This window comes from Rhopalosiphum padi, chromosome 4 (genome assembly GCF_020882245.1).
Source record: "Rhopalosiphum padi isolate XX-2018 chromosome 4, ASM2088224v1, whole genome shotgun sequence".
Taxonomy (NCBI): Eukaryota; Metazoa; Arthropoda; class Insecta; order Hemiptera; family Aphididae; genus Rhopalosiphum; species Rhopalosiphum padi.
The window spans coordinates 3,875,835-3,893,857 of NC_083600.1; the positions used below are offsets into that span (position 1 = coordinate 3,875,835).

The following is an 18,023-nucleotide window of genomic DNA, read 5'->3' on the forward strand; positions in this document are numbered from 1 at the left end:
TGTTTTTCAGCCAATTTTATAACTCGAAAATAAATTTATCAAACGCTCGTCGGTCGAGTCAAGTTGTAATTTTTGCACATTAATCGCATAGCAAACAGAAAATATACGCCCCAGACCCCATATAATCAGTACCTACATATGTAGTATGTGTACCTATAATGGGAACTCACGAGATTGTATGATTTGTGGGTTTTTGAAATCCAAACGACATTTTAATGTTTTTGTTTGTGTTTTTGAGAACAACACGAGAACTACCTGTCCATACAAGATAATATTATGATTCACGGAATATTACGTCTCCTACTATAGGTTTGAACTTTTAAAATCAACTCAGTCGTTTGCATAATAATATTATGTTCTCATCTATATTATAATGTAGTGATTGGTATCAATATAACTTAACGGTTTTCCTATTTAGTCATACATAGTAGTACGTTTTGATCATTTTTGTTTTTTTTTCTTTTAGTTCTATTTTATGTAACAAGCAAAATATAATATAAGTACATCCGCATGAACGCTTGTAACTAATAATAGAATAATATAAGGTACTTACATATTGTTATCTTCTCGAGTGAAACACGACGCCATAATTGAAACACCTAAAATCAAAATAATAACCTTACGAATTAACAACAATTTAAATCTACAAGTTTTATGTTTGCACCAATGATGCTCAGCGATAAGTAAAATATTAAAATATTCAAAATTGGTAAGTATTTATATATTTTATCCATTATATTAATTTATATGATTATACTGTTATAAACTGTGCTTCTGCATGGAAAGTAATCGTCGGAGAATAGTTTCATTGAAATTTACAATGTAATATTACTAATATTATATCATTATATTATACCGTTTTATCAATAGTTACATTTTTGTATAGAAATCGCGCGTTATAGTGCTATCAATTTGTGTATTTTACTGTTATTAAAATTTCAGACTTCACACAGTTGGTGCACACAATCATTCACATATTATGTGGTTTGTATTTTATACAAACGCTTAAAGTTATGACAGAGGTATATTTCATTCATATGAAAACTTAAATTTAAAAAATCCCAAGGATAGTATTTCAAGTATTTATCAAAATTGATTTTGCTTTTTTTTTAAACTCATAAACAAATAATCATCAACTCAAAATATTCAACAAATGTTTATATTAGTATCTTCTATATATGGTATTATTTTCTAAATATTTTGAGCTGTTTAAAGATATTTTTAATTACATTTTTTCAGAAGCTTTTCTATAAATTCCAATCAAAAAATGTTACTGGATCAAAGCCTAAAGGTCTTAACAATTGTATGCATTAGGTTCCTTGTAAGTTTTTAGTGTAGAAATTCAAAACTATAAAAGATAATATGCACAATTATTTTTATAAGGATTTGAATTCAGAGTTACCCTATATAATATTGTCAACATCACGAAAAGTTACAAACAAAAATTTATAAATTATTGAATTTTTGATGCTAAAATTTAATGCAATATTGTTGATATTGTAACCAAATAATTTAAAAATGATATAACCACAGTTTTTTTATGTAAACATTTTAAGAAAAATTCGGAGGTAATCGAATATTTAAATTTTTAAACGAAATAAAAATGATTTTATTTAAAATGTTGTTTTATAACGATTCAATACTTTTAAAAACGAAAGAGTTTTCTAAAACAATAATAGTATCTTACGTTAAATGGATCACCCCATTATAACAGGTGTCATGTGTATCTCATCAGTGAGTAAGTAAGGGGGTGGCGTTAATTTTTAATTCTATGATAAATCTTAAGGTACGAAAAATAAATCTGAGCGGAGATAGTCTGTCAGCCTATATATTTCTATTAAAGTGATGTATTATATATTTATACTGCTATTATTAATTTGTTTTTCTATTTGTAGTACGCTAGGTTGAACTAATTTTTTCCAAAACAAATTGCTTACATTAAGTAAATAATAATTATTAAAATATTATTACATACAATATAACTTGCTATAATTAACTTATAACTTATAAGCCAATACATCGAAGAACCATTGAAGGGTGTGAATAGGGTCGTAATACAAATAGTTTAAAATTAATCTAAATTGGTACTTTAAAAATTTCATTATGTAGTAATTAATAACACTATACGTAAAAGCGAACATTTCAAGTTCCTATGAATAATGTATTTTTTAAATAAAAAAAAATAAGTAAAATCATTAGTTTTCGGTTTAATATCTAACATGGAAGAATTCAGACTATTTATAAAAAAAATTACATGTATTTTTAAGATTTCTAAGTTTGCTTTAGTAAAATGTACATATAAATTTATAAGGGCTTGTATTAAATTATTTAGACTTAGCTATTAGATTTCCGTCATTTTTTTAAGTTAATAAAAACTATTTTTAAAATAGCATATCGTTGTAATAATTTTTGATTCTCATATTGACATATTGTACACCTGTGAGGATTTTAAATTTTCTAGTCTATAATTTATTCGAATTTTTAACTACAAAATAATTTATATGTTTTCGTTGTTTTTACGATATTCTTAAACATTTTAAATTATAAAAGCGCTACATTTTCAAACATTTTTATACTAGCAAACAAAAATAATATAACACAAAAACATGAAAAAATACTAAAATAAAAACAGCCAAATTATTTTGAATGTTTACATCACCATGTCTAGAAAATTCTAATATAATATTTTAAATAATGGTCTCAACAGTAATTTCATTTTGAATTATAACAATTTTAATTTGATTAAAAACTGGTTTTGCGTAAAAATGCCTGTTATTTATTTATTTTTTCCCTATTATTTTGAAAAGTACTGGAAATTTTCTAAAATACCAACTAGATCAAATTTTCAACAAGAAACCACCCTTGAAGTTAATTATCAAAGAATTTTTTCTCCTATACAACGTGTAAAACAGAACATAAAAATACAACGCGTCATTGTAAAACCAATACATTCTCTCAAACCGAGATATATATAAGACTTTTATTTTCTCCGTACACGGAATTTGACTTTTCTTTGTAATACATTATTCTGACTTAATAAATGATACGCTTCTCAGACCCTACGCTTTAACTATAAGCAAGGTACGTTTAATTGCGTCGCTATTATTCATTGAAGTGCATTCACCTTCACTTAATAATTTATATTGTTTTTATTGTTTGGGATATTTTTTGTTTTTTTTTTAATAATAATTGAATATTTTATGTAAATTAAAAAAGAAAATCAGTAGACACCTACCATTAAAACTTGAAGTATCACCCCTTTGTGAAAATTGAGCACCGACCTATACTTAAAAAATTTTCAATATAGCTTAGAAAAATGTTTGAAACTCGAAACGTTTAGCAGCAGATTGAATCGATGTCGTGAGCTTATACGGAGTATTAAAATATACTGCAAATAAACCGATCCTGTCTCATCGGCAAAACATAAATTCTATTTAATTTAACAAAGTAAATTCGAAGTTAGTAACTTATATATACGAATAACATTGTTAGTTGTTACACTTTTGTGTAAATTTATTAACAGTAATTAACATTGTTACGAACAACTTAGAAGTAAAATTACTTTATATGCGTATATAATATATTATATATATATCTATCTTCCATTTATTCAGATAATTTTGCTGCTTTTCAAACTCTGCTTAATACAATTTATACTCATAGATATAATTATTATATATAATATATATATATATATATATGCGTGTGTACGTGAAACATACTTTATTATAATATTAATTATACTTCACAATCAATACGAATTTTAAGTACGATACTACACTTCGGTACAACTTTTCTACACACTTTTATGTACACGTATATATGTATAACAATTTGTCATGCACGTATATATGTATATATTGTATAGTACTATATTTACTGGCGGACAGTTCAATTACCTCCGTCGTGGTCCCTCTGCAACACTGCAGGTATACATCACGACCGGACGATGAATAATATATATTTTTTTAATTACACACTCCTATATAGCTGGTATATTATTTCGATTACGTGTTTTTTTTTTTCGCACAGGTGTTTGTTTTGCGACGCAATCCAAACAAATCCGAATTCGGTTCCTTGTTATTGTTTCACCAAAACGAAATGTCATAACTCCTCATTGAAGTCCTATGACTTTTAACAGTTTACATTCGTTATGTTTCTTTCCCCGCGGCCAGTACCGGACGACGCCGCGCAACGTCTGCAGTAATGCTATAACGATCGCCCCGCGAAAAATGTCGAAAAACCGCTGCACGGATGTGATCACGTCGTTCCGTCTGATGATCATCGTCGCGTTGATTGGTTCGTACGACAACTGCAACTACTGTCGGGCGGCGCAATCGGCTACCGCTGCAGACTACCTACCATACGTACGACAAGACGACTTCCGACCGCGCGATGGCGTCGACGACTTCCGGCCGGATAGACTTCATTACGGCGGCAGCTTCGCAATCCCAGCCGCGGACGACGGAAACAGGACGCACGTGCAACGATTACTGCGCCGCACTTCGGACATCATGTCCAAGTTCTTGCCGTTCGTTACTTCGGCCGATGTGCACACACAATGCTACAAGCACACCACCGTGTATCTGACGCAGCTTAACGACTTTCAGCTTTGGGCGACAAAAAGTGAGCAACAATGCAATAAAATAAACTAAGACCTAAAAATCTATTATGAATATAAATAAATATAAAATATATTATACTGTTTTAATGAGAAAAGTCATTCAAAACGGCCACGTACACGGAGAGATGAGGTAAAATTGAGTTTATGCTCATATACAGAGATATTATGTTCGAGTAGAATAGATTTCAAAGACTACCCTCACATATAGCACCCTCACCCCCCCCTCCCAAATACACAACATTCAAATGAATTATCATTTTACAACGTATAATATTAGAACGATTCGCATGTAACTTCAAAACTAACTTGATTACGTTGTGGTCTGTTTTTGGAGTCAATAGTTATTATCTTTAGTTTGACTCGTCTCGTCTCGGGAATATAAACATTTTAAATATTATAAAAACTTAAAGCACATTATTGATTCTTGTTGTAATAGAAATAAATTGATTAATGAAATAATAACATTACTATGAATAACTGTTGATTACATAATATATATATTATATAAGTTTTATGTATATAATTGTATTTAATAATAAACAACGATAAAAGAAACAAAAATATACTAAAACGTGGTTAAGAGGCGTTGTTACGTAACTTTTATGAATTGTACTGCCTATTTTAATGAAAATATTTTTTTTTTAATAGAAGACATCACTAAAAAAATTATTTAAATACCTATCTATACGGATTACACACACTTTAAATTCGTCAAATAGGCTTAATTTTTAAACATAATAAAAATAAAAAAAATTCAACAGGATAAAATTTATAATATGTAAGAGTGTAAGACTATATATTATAGAGTACTGCATGGAAAGTAAACAAATACGTTAACAAATATAATCTTTTGTGACTGACATGTCATAAGTTTAACATAAATATTATTATTTATTTTCAAAATGTTGAAAACATTAACAACAACAACAAATTTTTAATTGCACTCACTTAACACATGAAAGGCTATGAGAAAAATGTTAGAAATTCTACACTTTAAAGATGTGAAGGAACTTTAGATGTATATTTAATATTTAAAAATTTAAAATAAATATAAAACAATTTAATTTATTTTCAACACCAAAATTTCTTATCATGTATTATATTTTATATGTTATTACTTTATTATGTCTTATAAAAATTTAAATTTAAAATTTATTTTTAAAAAATCGCGGTTATTGATTAATATAGTATTGCATCTATTTAGTTACCTATCGTAATTTTGTTGATGTTCATAACAATTTTAAAAATTTAATAATGTCTTTTTGATAATTTTTTAGCAGATATTATTATTTAATATGAGTTGAATTGTTTTTGTTAAAACGAGAATATCGTAAATTTTACCATTTACCTATTAGTTTTTGTGAAAAATTCTAAAATACACTCAAGTAAACTAATATAGGATTACCAACATTTTTATCTTAGCCTTGCTCATATGCACTTTGCAGAATCGATAACATGTATTTCGTTATCATTGATTACGATTATGCTCTTGCCTTATCAGAAACTTTTCAATATAAAACTGCGTAATATCTATAAATTAAGTTCTATATTTATGTAGGTACTAGAAAAACTTTTCACGTCGTGTAACTTATGGTTTACACGAAGCTGATGTAGAAAAGTAACGATAGTTATATGAAGACTCATAAGTTTTATTACAAAATTAACAGCAGTGTTGAGCTCTATCAAGAGAACATTTTCGAAATAAATTGTTTTAAACATAAAAATGATTTTCAGGGATTAAAAAGACTAAACACGCGAATGTAATTATTATAATTGTAACTTATAGATAGATAATAATAAAAAAATATGGGCGTTGAAATAAGGGTATCGCGGCGGACGGTTATATTCAGTTTTTCAGACTTCTGCATTGGCGTCGTTGCACTGATTATAATCGGTATTATTATTAATTAATTTGTTTTTAATAAATCCTCCATTCTTGATAAACAATAATCGAAGTACAAAAAAAATAATTACTAACATCGTTGGTTGGTTGTGTCGTGGGAGCACATGTTGGTACCGCTACAATGCGTACAGATTACAGACTCGTGCTTTTCTGGCTTTTCGTCGTTTTCGACTTTTCAACTAAGTTCGCGGTTCGAGTGATTTCCGGCCACTGTAGTATTATCATCCTGCCACGCGTTGTATTGTTTCGACGATTAACACGTCGTAGCGGTTCCGCTTACCAATGACTCATCACATTTGGCCATCTTAGCGACCACTTCGTCAATCATACTTCCGGTTTTCTATTCGTTAGTGGTGTAGTAATACCGTAGTACAATATTACATTTTGACAACTTGGACGATGTCCATCGTACCAGTGAAATAATTACCAGGAAGATATACAGAATAATATTCAACGATGTGTCGATGTCAGTCAACGAGTTCACGAATAACAACTAGGTATAGAATGGCTTTAGTATTCCAATTTATTATGTGCATTGACACCATTAATATATTATGCTATTCCTAGTTCCTTGCAAATACATATACATACCTATATAATTATTTTGTTTTGAAAGAAACCTGTCCTGACTTTTTATATTACGATTAATGTTATTTATAAATATATTATAATGTGTTACACAAATAAATAACAAATTCCATTTCTTTATTATTTTTGTATTCTATAATATTGGTTGTAAGTGTATAAATAAATATCACACAACAGTATACATTTTTGAAAGTCACAAAAATACCTCGAGTAAAAATTTATTATGATATACTTTAAAATTTTAAATCGAGATAATAAGAAGTTATAAAATAAAGATTATTATCATTTTTTTATAATATCAAATATAATAGTATAGTATATTTAAAATTATAGCTAATAAACGTCGCATATCATAACTAATAACGCTGAGCACAGGTTGCTTATGTTAAGAGAAAGTCGTATCCGCGTGTTGTCTCCGTCTTACTAACGCATACCATTCCAAAATATACGTTCAGCAGTTCAAATTTTGTGTGTTTAGTTTAAATATTAGAGGGAAATGACCTATTATCAAACTTAGATAAGAACCTTATTCGTGATCTCTAGTTGATTTTTTATGACACTTTAATTTGTCAAGTGAATCATGCATGGCTCCAGGGTGAGGGGGGGGCTAGAAACCGCTTCTCCAAGCCCGTATTTCTAAAAAATTGTATATTCTTAAAAAAAAATATTACAAACAAAATAACATATTACACTATCGACTATCATAGACACATACAAGTATATGTAAATAAATAGAAACAATCTACATGGATTAAAAAAATAATAAGAAAAATTAAAACTAAGCCCCCCCCCCCCAACCAAGTCTCTGGAGCTACCTCTCAAGTGAATTATGTGAATTTTTAAATATTAATATTTTACACACTCATAACTTGCTAAACTATTCAAATACCGTAAAAACCCGACAAGACAACACAGTTAATGTTCTACCTTTAAGTTTAATAATAGGTAATTTCACTCTAAAATTTGAGCTCAACACATAAAATTGGAACTAATAAACATATATTTTGGTATGGTATGCGTTAGTAAGACGGAGACAACACATGCGGGCAAGACCGTAGAATAAGGATTAAGGGATAGGAGTGAACGGTGCCTACCCAACGGGCGCGATTCTTGAGAGGACGCATAAATGTAAATTTAATATTTTATGTTAATAATTTCAATACATATTTATATTATTTTTTATAACTTCAATATAATTTAAGCTGATTTATAGATATTAATGATTTGCGGAAAATAATTTCCAATAATAATATTATGAGCGCATTTTGAAATTTCGCATCCGGCGCAATATTTGGTTGCTACGGGCCTGCGTGCGGATACGATGTCCTCTAAATAATTACCGTTGACCGTTGTTACTTGTACGCAATTCCCATCAGTATTTAAAACTTTCTTATACTATAGTATGTACTGCATGGAACTTCTATAAATTGGACAAAACATTTTAAAATTACCAGGAAGATTCACTTTAGGTACCACTTATACCTCGTATTATCTAGAAACTATTATATAGATACACGCTGGACACTCTTCAACGCCTCGGCGGAGGGTTTTTCTTCTTCAAACAATTATGTATTATAATTCTATAAAACTATCGTATTGGTATTATATTACATTATACGATTTTTACTATTCGCGGAGTATATATAGTCATAAATTCCCGATGAAGACATATTATATGTGTATATGGAGGTGTTATACCTACGTAAAAATATCGCTATGGTAACGTAATAATAAAATTGGCAGTTGTCGAGTTTCAAAATATTATTTAATTCCACGCGAGTAAAAAAAAAAAGGCTCCGGGGGATGATATATCACCCTCATCACCGCCAACACCGGGCCTACCATAAATAGATTACAGTCTGTTTGCAAAAATAATATTTCACTATATACCTGTATATTATACACTTGCGCGACAGAAGATGACGCCATGTCGATATTGACTTTCTGTATATTATGATCATTGATCACGTTTATTATTTCTCTTACTGCGAGGAAATATAATAATATATTACAAGCTCATCGACGAGCTCATAAATAAATCATAGATTAATGAATAAAGTGGTTTTGATATAATAATATATACTGCACTATAGTGGCACAAACGGCTACACGTGTACCGTGAAACTTATTATTACTTTTTTTTATTTAGCGTCATTAGAATAAAAACAGAATAAGCTGTATTCGGCGATGATCTGTGTGCATCTGTGATTTAACTGCACGGTATTTGAATGCGTTGTGCATATACTTCAATAATACCTGTGCAACTTAAAAACAGTGTCGTGACAGACAATTTTTACTGCGCAACAAAAAATTATGAAATACTGCGGAAATAGTGTAAAATGTAAATTATGAGCTATCGAGTGCGTAATTTTATAGTTTACATCTATACGATATTTCTACAATATTTCAATTGTATTATTGACCTACATAATATACCGCGTTTACTATAATATATTTGCTTTTAGTGTTTGACGCGTCTGCCAAATTTATATCGACTGGTTGGTTTGACGGATCCACGTACAATCTTGGGAACTTTGACGAATGCGTCGACGTCGAAGTATTTGAACGGGACGATTTTATCCAAGGACAATACTGTCTGGTAGAAGTCGAAATAAATCCCATAGCTCATTCTGAATTTAGATCACGTAAACACGTTTTTAATGAATCCTCGTGGGATACACTGCAGGCAAGTCGAGATATCAACTGTTTATTTTTTTTTTCTTAGACGAGAGGTAAACGCTATCCGTAGGAATAATACAATTACACGTTGAACAACGGATTGATTGGGTTTTAATTGTGCGCCCGTCTACAATAAACAATATACCTACGATTTTTTTCGTACAATACATATATAGCGCTTACACATGTCCGTCAAACGAATTATTATAACACCCTTTTCATCGCGTGAATTTTATTATATTCAGGAATTGGCATTCGATCCGAACAAAAGTATGCGGAACAGAATTTACATAGCATACTGTGTGCCGCACACGTGCAACAGTGGAGACGTATCGAAACACATGGAAGGTATCCTGCGGGAAATCCCTCAGGAAAAAATAACGACCAGTGTCGGTGCCGTCAAGTGTCAGACGAATACTGCATTACCGTGGACCTGGGGAGATTATACATTTTTGTACGTGCCGTTCAAAAAAAATATCACATAAATAATAATTATTTATGTAATATTTTTTATTATTATTATTATTATTATATTGTGTTTTTAATGCGACGCAAGCTCCCACGGACGAGCAGTTGCTATAGGATATCATATCTAACAGGATACGATCATCGTATGTGTAGTTTTTTATATATATATATAATATAAGCACATTTATCGGTGAAACGTGACATTTTTTTCTCTTCCAAGTGACATACGTAAACCACTCGTATACGTGTTTAATTATTATATTATATTTAATTATTATTATTATATTAATAATTATCTCTATTTTTTTTTAAAAAATACCAATCGCAAGTGGTGATTTTCTGTCACGAGGCTATATAATAGGAAGTTGTGCTCTACTTACAATCAATGCAGTGCGAATTCTGATAACAGATTTGAATATTTCGTGAATCTGCTTAAGACCAACTTTTCCGCATTTTTGATTTAATCTCAAATCACACTAAAATAAACAGGACAAATTGGAACTTTTATATTTGAAATATTTCATTTATTGGTAAGCTTAAGGCAAGAAAAACGAAAGCGTGGAAAAGTCAATTCGAGTTAAACTTCAAAACAAATTTAAATCTGTTTTCAAAAATCTTTATCGCATCATTAGATTTATCGGCGAAATCAAAATAAAATATACGTCTATATTCTTGTATTACAAGTGTGATGGACATGTGATGGAAAATCATCACTTTCAATCCCCTTAAATATCTTTACCAAATGTCCACAGTTACTCAGTGAATCAACTGCTGGTTTTCAGTAACGTTCTACAAAACCGTGTACATGCAATTTATTGTTATAACAGTCTCTACAGAAACGATAAATCGCTGATAAATTAACGTAACGATATATATATACATATTTTCTTGTTCGTCGCTGATGTACCTACGTCTTTCGAGGTGTAAAAAAAATATGCAAAGTCGTTAATTTCCAGACTTTATTAATCGTGTTAAAATAAATATTAATAGCTATTAAGTACTTACTAGCTTAGCTTAATCTTTTTTAACCATGTATAGCTAACTAAACGGAAAAAAACCAACCGTCTCAACAATTAATAATGTTAAACAGGATCGTGCGATTTTGTGCGCCAGCTATACATACAAAATAATAACACGGCACATTTTTTTTTTATTTCGGGTCATTTAAAAACATTCGAATATCCTCCGATCGGTTGGTAAATTATACGCAATCGTTTTCAGCTTGATATGCATTAACGCACGTGTCAATTTTGAATTTATTATTAACAAGCGTGGATAATACTCTATAGAGGGATTATTCGTGAAAATCTAATATGGCACAGATATAATGTCAAATTAATTTCGTATGTGCAAATAAAACAATATGTCCAATTTATACGGTACGGGATTAGTCGATGATTATAATACGATTGGAATGTGAAAATATTTTACTTTAATTTTACAAAGATTGTTTATATGTCCAGGTCAATAATTGGATTCTCGTTAATTTTCATTGGTGTGAGTACTTACTACGATTTGTTTACTTCAATGTCTTCATTCGAGCATTTTCAGTTTTCCGGTAAGTCCCTATAAAAATTATTTGTATAAGCCAAATACGCTGAATTGTTATTGTAATATTACAGAAAAATCGAAAAAACATCTCATACTCCAATCGTTTTCACTATCGAAAAACGTTCGCAAACTGCTTACCTTCCCGAAGACTTCAGACAACCTGGAATGCATTCATGGGTTGAAATTTATATCGATGTGTTTCATTATTGTAGGACATCGTTTTATGTTCACTTTAGGCTCCCCAATAATGAACACTAATTTTATTGAATACGTAAGTACACTATTTATAATTATTAATCATCAAATAATTACATTTCTTATACGTTTTTTTTTTTGCATCTATTACCGTTTTCTTTACATAGCTATATAATTTATTTATACTACATTAATGAATAATGGTAATTAATAACAATCTAACCAAAAAATTCTTACTTCTTATACCTTACAAATTACAATAATGGTACACTTGTGCCATCTTCGAAATCTTAAATAGCTCGATAGTCTCATACTTATTGGCAGTTTAAATATCTACAAATACACTATAGTTTAGACACACTGGTGTGTCGCCTGGTAAGTCCAAACGTGTCGCGGGAAGTACTAATATTAAATGCACGAACCTTGTTGACACTATATTTACAAAAACTAATAGGTATTACTCTTATTTTTATTTATTGTGTGTCACAAAGTATGAACAATTTCAATAGTGTGTCGCCATGATACAAAGGTTGAGAAACACTGCACTATACCAACTGGAAGAGATCGATCGTCATTATATAATTATGCACTAAATAAATTCAAATATTTCAATGCGCAATTCTCAAGATTAAAAATTGAACACTGCTGAATTGTAGTTTAACAATGTATTGTATTTCTATTTTTAAATTACAATAACAATGTAATATACTGGACAATTTAAATAAACATCGCATAAGTTACAAAGTGTATTAAAGCGTATACAGTAATATACTCGTAGTCATAATAATTAATAATATTTATAAAGAAAAGCAAATACGATAAAAAAAATATTAGTTTTATAATTATAAGTATTCAGTAAATGGTGGGAAATGAGTAAATATCTTTTTAATATCTGTCATAAGCGTGCGTAAATCATTTATATGAATAATTTGTGTATTATTTTTGTTTTTTTTTTCCTAATGACTTGTTGTTTGAGAACTAAGGAGTAAGCAATTATTTTTTTAGCACAGAAAGAAAAAAAATATTAAAATACATTTTAGGAAAATATGACATATGACATATTATGTACAACGTACTCAAAGCATTTACCAATATACTCTTGCGCGTAACTAAAAAATAATAATGGTAATATTTGATACAACACATACCTTTCACTGAAATTAATAACGATTTAACAAACTACAAAATATGTTTTAACTGCGTACATAGATATTTTCCTATGGATATAATATTATAACCTAAACATCTATGAATCACAAGGGGTACCATGAAAAAATAAATATTATGTAAAACTAAAACATGATTTTTGCCTTTTGGTTTAGTTTTATAGCAAAATCGAAGCTATGGTCATACTTAACGGACCCATACTAGTGGATACATTTTTCATAATAAGTGGCTTCCTTGCATGTTACTTACTATTGGAACACATCCAAAAAAACCCAAAAGCTTTTCAAATACCACTATTTTACATACACCGTTACGTGAGGTAACTACAATAATTATTGTTATCGATGTCTTAAAGAATACAATATACAATGGAAAATGTTAATAACTAAGCAAAAATATTATTTACTTGATAGGTTGACACCGGTTTACGCGATAGTGATTGGATTTTACTGTACGATGTTTATAAAAATAGGAACTGGACCTCTGTGGAACGAGAGAGTGGGCTCGGAAGTGGAAAGGTGCCACGAAAGCTGGTGGACCAACATACTCTACATAAACAACTATATCGAACCAGAAAAATTGGTAAGTGTATAAAAAAGTAAAACTGTAGGTCACGTAATTATTGGTGAAGATTTAAACATATTCTAAGGGATAGGAGATTGAAATTTATTTAAATTTAAATATGCAAAAATATACACATTTACTGAATCAAGTATGGGTCGACAAATGATAAAACCATTAACTTTGAAACCAGATCAAAGTAGAATAATAATTTTAAATAAATATTATAACTATATAATAAACCCGATATTACAATATTTATTATTGTTAAATAATAATATTTGTGGAACGTAGACATTTTTTTGCTGAGGGCCTTGAGAATTATTTGAGGGAGACGTTCGGTAATCCCTTCATCCCAATCACCTATAATCTATAGTACCTACGTAATATACATAATATAATATGATTTATGTTTGATTATAATATAATATATTGACCTACGCAATGAAATATTTATTTTTACCTCGGCCACCACGCAGTGCATGATACAGTCTTGGTACATCGCATGTGATACGCACCTGTTCCTGACAGCCCCAATCATCGTCAGTTTGTTGTATCACAAACCGAAAATCGGAAACTCAGTACTGGCACTCATATTGGCCACGTCGATTTCCACCACTTTCTTCGTCACGTATTTGGGCAAATTGGATGCCTTCCTGTTGGTGCACATCAAGACGCTGCGAAATCCCATCGCCAATAAAACGTTCCGCAGCCTCTACATTCCGACGCACACTAGAGCCACGCCGTACTACGTCGGCATGATGACGGGCTTGGTGAGGCATAAGATGAAAAACTCGTCCTACAAAATCAACAAAGTGCGTACTTGTTATTATAGCGATGACGATCGTTTCAATACGTTTTTATCGTTAATCATTTGTTATGGAAATAAAAAATAAATATTTTATCGGAACCAATAAATCACAATAACTTACGAATTATTAATGAAATACAAAAATAAATTACTCGAGGAAACTAGGGTGTTGATTTAGGTCTGGGGTAATAATCATTTTAGGTTTGGATGGAGTGTGCCAGGCGTACCTACTACTTATACTAGCTATACTTATTTTTTATACACACATTTTACTAATTTTTCAATAAACTAATATTGAAATGGAATTCTTTTTCAAAAATCAAATCTTGATACCTACTTAAAAATACTTATTAAAATACACGTATATTTACACTGACATAAGTTACATCGTACGTGTCAAACTACTCCCACCTATTCACCTTAAATAGTTAAATGAGTCGTAGCCATGCTCAGTTATTATAAAAACTAAAATAAAACTATTGTTTTGATAATTAAGTGCATTATAATGACTATTATGCTATCGTAGTAAGTTGATCATCAGTTATGTTTCTTAAAAGTTTTACGCGATAGTCGATAACTATATACATATTATCTTAAATACCGACCGCTGTGAATTGCGTATGCCATTGGGCTATTCAATAAAGTTTTCGATAAGACTGAAGACGTATTTTAGATATCCACGTTTATGTCTTGGTGGCAAAAATTACATAGATAGAACACCGTTATCTACAGTAAGATGTGGCGTAATAATCGAAAAATTTGTCAAAATTATCGACTCGTTCCCTTTTTCTCGAGCACCGTCCAAGAACTTCTGTTGTGTCATAATGATTAATGATTATACTTATACCAATCGACGTTACAACAACACGTACTTCTATCGGCGCTGTAAGGAATACTTTTAAAAGGTAGGTATTTAAAATATTTCAAAATATACCGACACAAATTTAAAATAATTTTGCAGATCTTTTAATCAACGTAAGATAGCATATTACTGTACTAATATATTTTTTAAATAATTTTTATTTATTAATTTAATACTTGTTAATACTTTAGAAATATAATGTATCCTTCTGCGTCCTAAAAAAAATAGGTATACTCAAAAATATATTTGAATGGCACTTTTACTCAAATACTTCACAACTTGTAACTACTAACTACTGTATGTTATATATATATATGTATATCGCTGGTGGTAAATGACAATAGTATAATACCTTTTATTTGTACTGTTTATCAACCAGTACGTGGTATGGTCGAGTTGGATCATTTCGATAGTCCTCATGTTCGGCACGCTGTTCTCGGCCTGGTGGTTCTACAAGCCCAACTACGAGTACGACGCTTTTGTTGCCGCTCTGTACGGCGCACTGTATCGCATCACGTGGGCAGCGGGTGTTAGTTGGACAATCATCGCAGTGTCCACCGGTAACGGAGGTAAATACGATACACACAAACGACGTTACCCGGAAAAATGCAAACCTATTGTCACTTTAGATTCGTAGACTATTGGATCGCGTTTGTAATTTTTACGCGAATTAAACGGCAAAAATAGTTTTTTTATTCATCCGTAAATACATCCAGGGAAAACTTTTAAAAAGCCATTATTTTCCTTCCGTTTATTTTGATTGAGGACTAAAAAATAAAAATATAATTATGTTATATAATATCGGTTTATCTGTACATGAAAATAACTGGTAAAAAAAGCGTATGAGTGTATTCCGCACAAATTTTAAACGAATAAAGCTTTTGTTTACAATATTCGTTCATTTTTTTCATACATATAATTCATTGTTGTATCTTTTTCCATAATTTTTCTAATTTTGTTCCTTGACTTTTAACACTAATAATAATATATACATATTATTATGTATCACTTTTCATGTTTTTTTTTTTTTTAAATGTCCCGGGACGGAATTTACACAGTAATATTATGATCGTGACCTTTTTTCGAAACGCAGTTTACTTATTCCGAGACTGCTGCGAGACTGATAGCTGCGACCGTAAATGTTATTAATTATTCGTTTTCTAATGTGTTCGCATTATACTATAGGTTTTATCGAACCCATCTTGTGCTGGAAACCGGTAATAACGCTGAGCCGATTGACGTACTGTGCGTTCTTGTGTCATGGTGGACTGCAGTTGTACACGGTAGGCTCCATTCGGACACCGTTTCACACGTCCTACTATAACCTGGTAATTATTATTAAATTATAATATGATATCTTTGACGTGACGACGTTACAAGACTCATGTTTAAACTATTATTGTTATTATTATATCGTCCTCGTAGGTGTGGTTATCGCTCGGAGACATCACCCTATCGTTCGTGACGGCTTTCTGTTTGACGTTACTCTACGAATCACCCATAATCGGCTTAGAAAAAATTTTCTTCAATCCAGGTTCAATTACAAATACAATTATTAATGATTGTAATAAAATAACACACACTAAGATAACCGTCATGGTTTGGATTTTAATTTTCAGGTAATAAATCTTGTTATGTAAACAACATAACGACAAAGATAAATAATCTAAGCACAAAACCAGAAAAATTTCAACAGATAACAGCTCCATAGTCCAGTTATAACAATAGTGTATTAAATATTAATGTTTAAGATATTTTAAGTGTCTGTACTTCCTCAGTTCCTACAGGTTTTCAATTTATATTGTCTAATAAACTATTATTTATATTTTTTAATCAACTAAACAACTATGATTTCGACTTTTTTGCATAGAAGCTAAAATTAAGACTACTAAGCATACAATACAATTAGAATAATATAATATATATTAATGTTTTTAATTTTCTATAATTTAGTTTGTAAGAAATATTTAACTACGCTCACAGTAGAAATACTTGTGATTTAAGAAATACGTAATATAATTTAAATACATGTAATTATCATTCTATTTAATTAACCAAGAACAATTATTTTATATTCTACACACATACTTGTCTAGTTGTTTATAACCTACCTAATACTTATTAATTGTATAAAATAAAAATCATTTAATTTAATATTTTTTTTTATTATTATTAGTCTATACACATCAGGTATTGTAAGATATCAATCAAATCACATCATTAATATATATTTAAATTATATATTCAATTATCTTAATAAATTTATCTCGGCAAGTCTTGTAAAGTACAAAAATATTTGTTGACCACAAAAAAAAAACCCAATTTGGTATTATGATCAACAATACAGTTGTCACTTAAATGTGCAATCAGTTAAAAACTAGTCTGAATAATAATTTATTTTACTAAATTACACGGGGGGGGGGATAATACAGCAAGTCAGTAAATAAGTTGCTCTAATACCATGTATACATTATCCAGATCTAAATATTGCACATGACTTATAGTGATAGTGGACAAATATTTGAATGGACTTCTTACAACATACAACTCATTTAGAATTTGAATAGTTCTTTTTGATATTACAATATTTAAATCAATGTTGATTTTTTTCATA

At 29.9% G+C, this 18,023-nt stretch overlaps 1 protein-coding gene across 1 annotated transcript; it reads left to right on the plus strand.

The window, feature by feature from the left end:
• Positions 1 to 4,023: 4,023 nt before the first annotated feature.
• On the plus strand, positions 4,024 to 17,363 carry LOC132930873 (nose resistant to fluoxetine protein 6-like). Its single transcript, XM_060996971.1, has 12 exons — positions 4,024 to 4,626; positions 9,581 to 9,801; positions 10,040 to 10,248; positions 11,726 to 11,820; positions 11,885 to 12,084; positions 13,331 to 13,494; positions 13,589 to 13,757; positions 14,216 to 14,551; positions 15,789 to 15,978; positions 16,595 to 16,737; positions 16,835 to 16,943; positions 17,029 to 17,363. Exons 1-12 carry the CDS (start codon positions 4,128 to 4,130, stop codon positions 17,118 to 17,120), a joined length of 2,427 nt encoding a protein of 808 aa, XP_060852954.1. The 5' UTR covers positions 4,024 to 4,127; the 3' UTR covers positions 17,121 to 17,363.
• Positions 17,364 to 18,023: the final 660 nt, after the last annotated feature.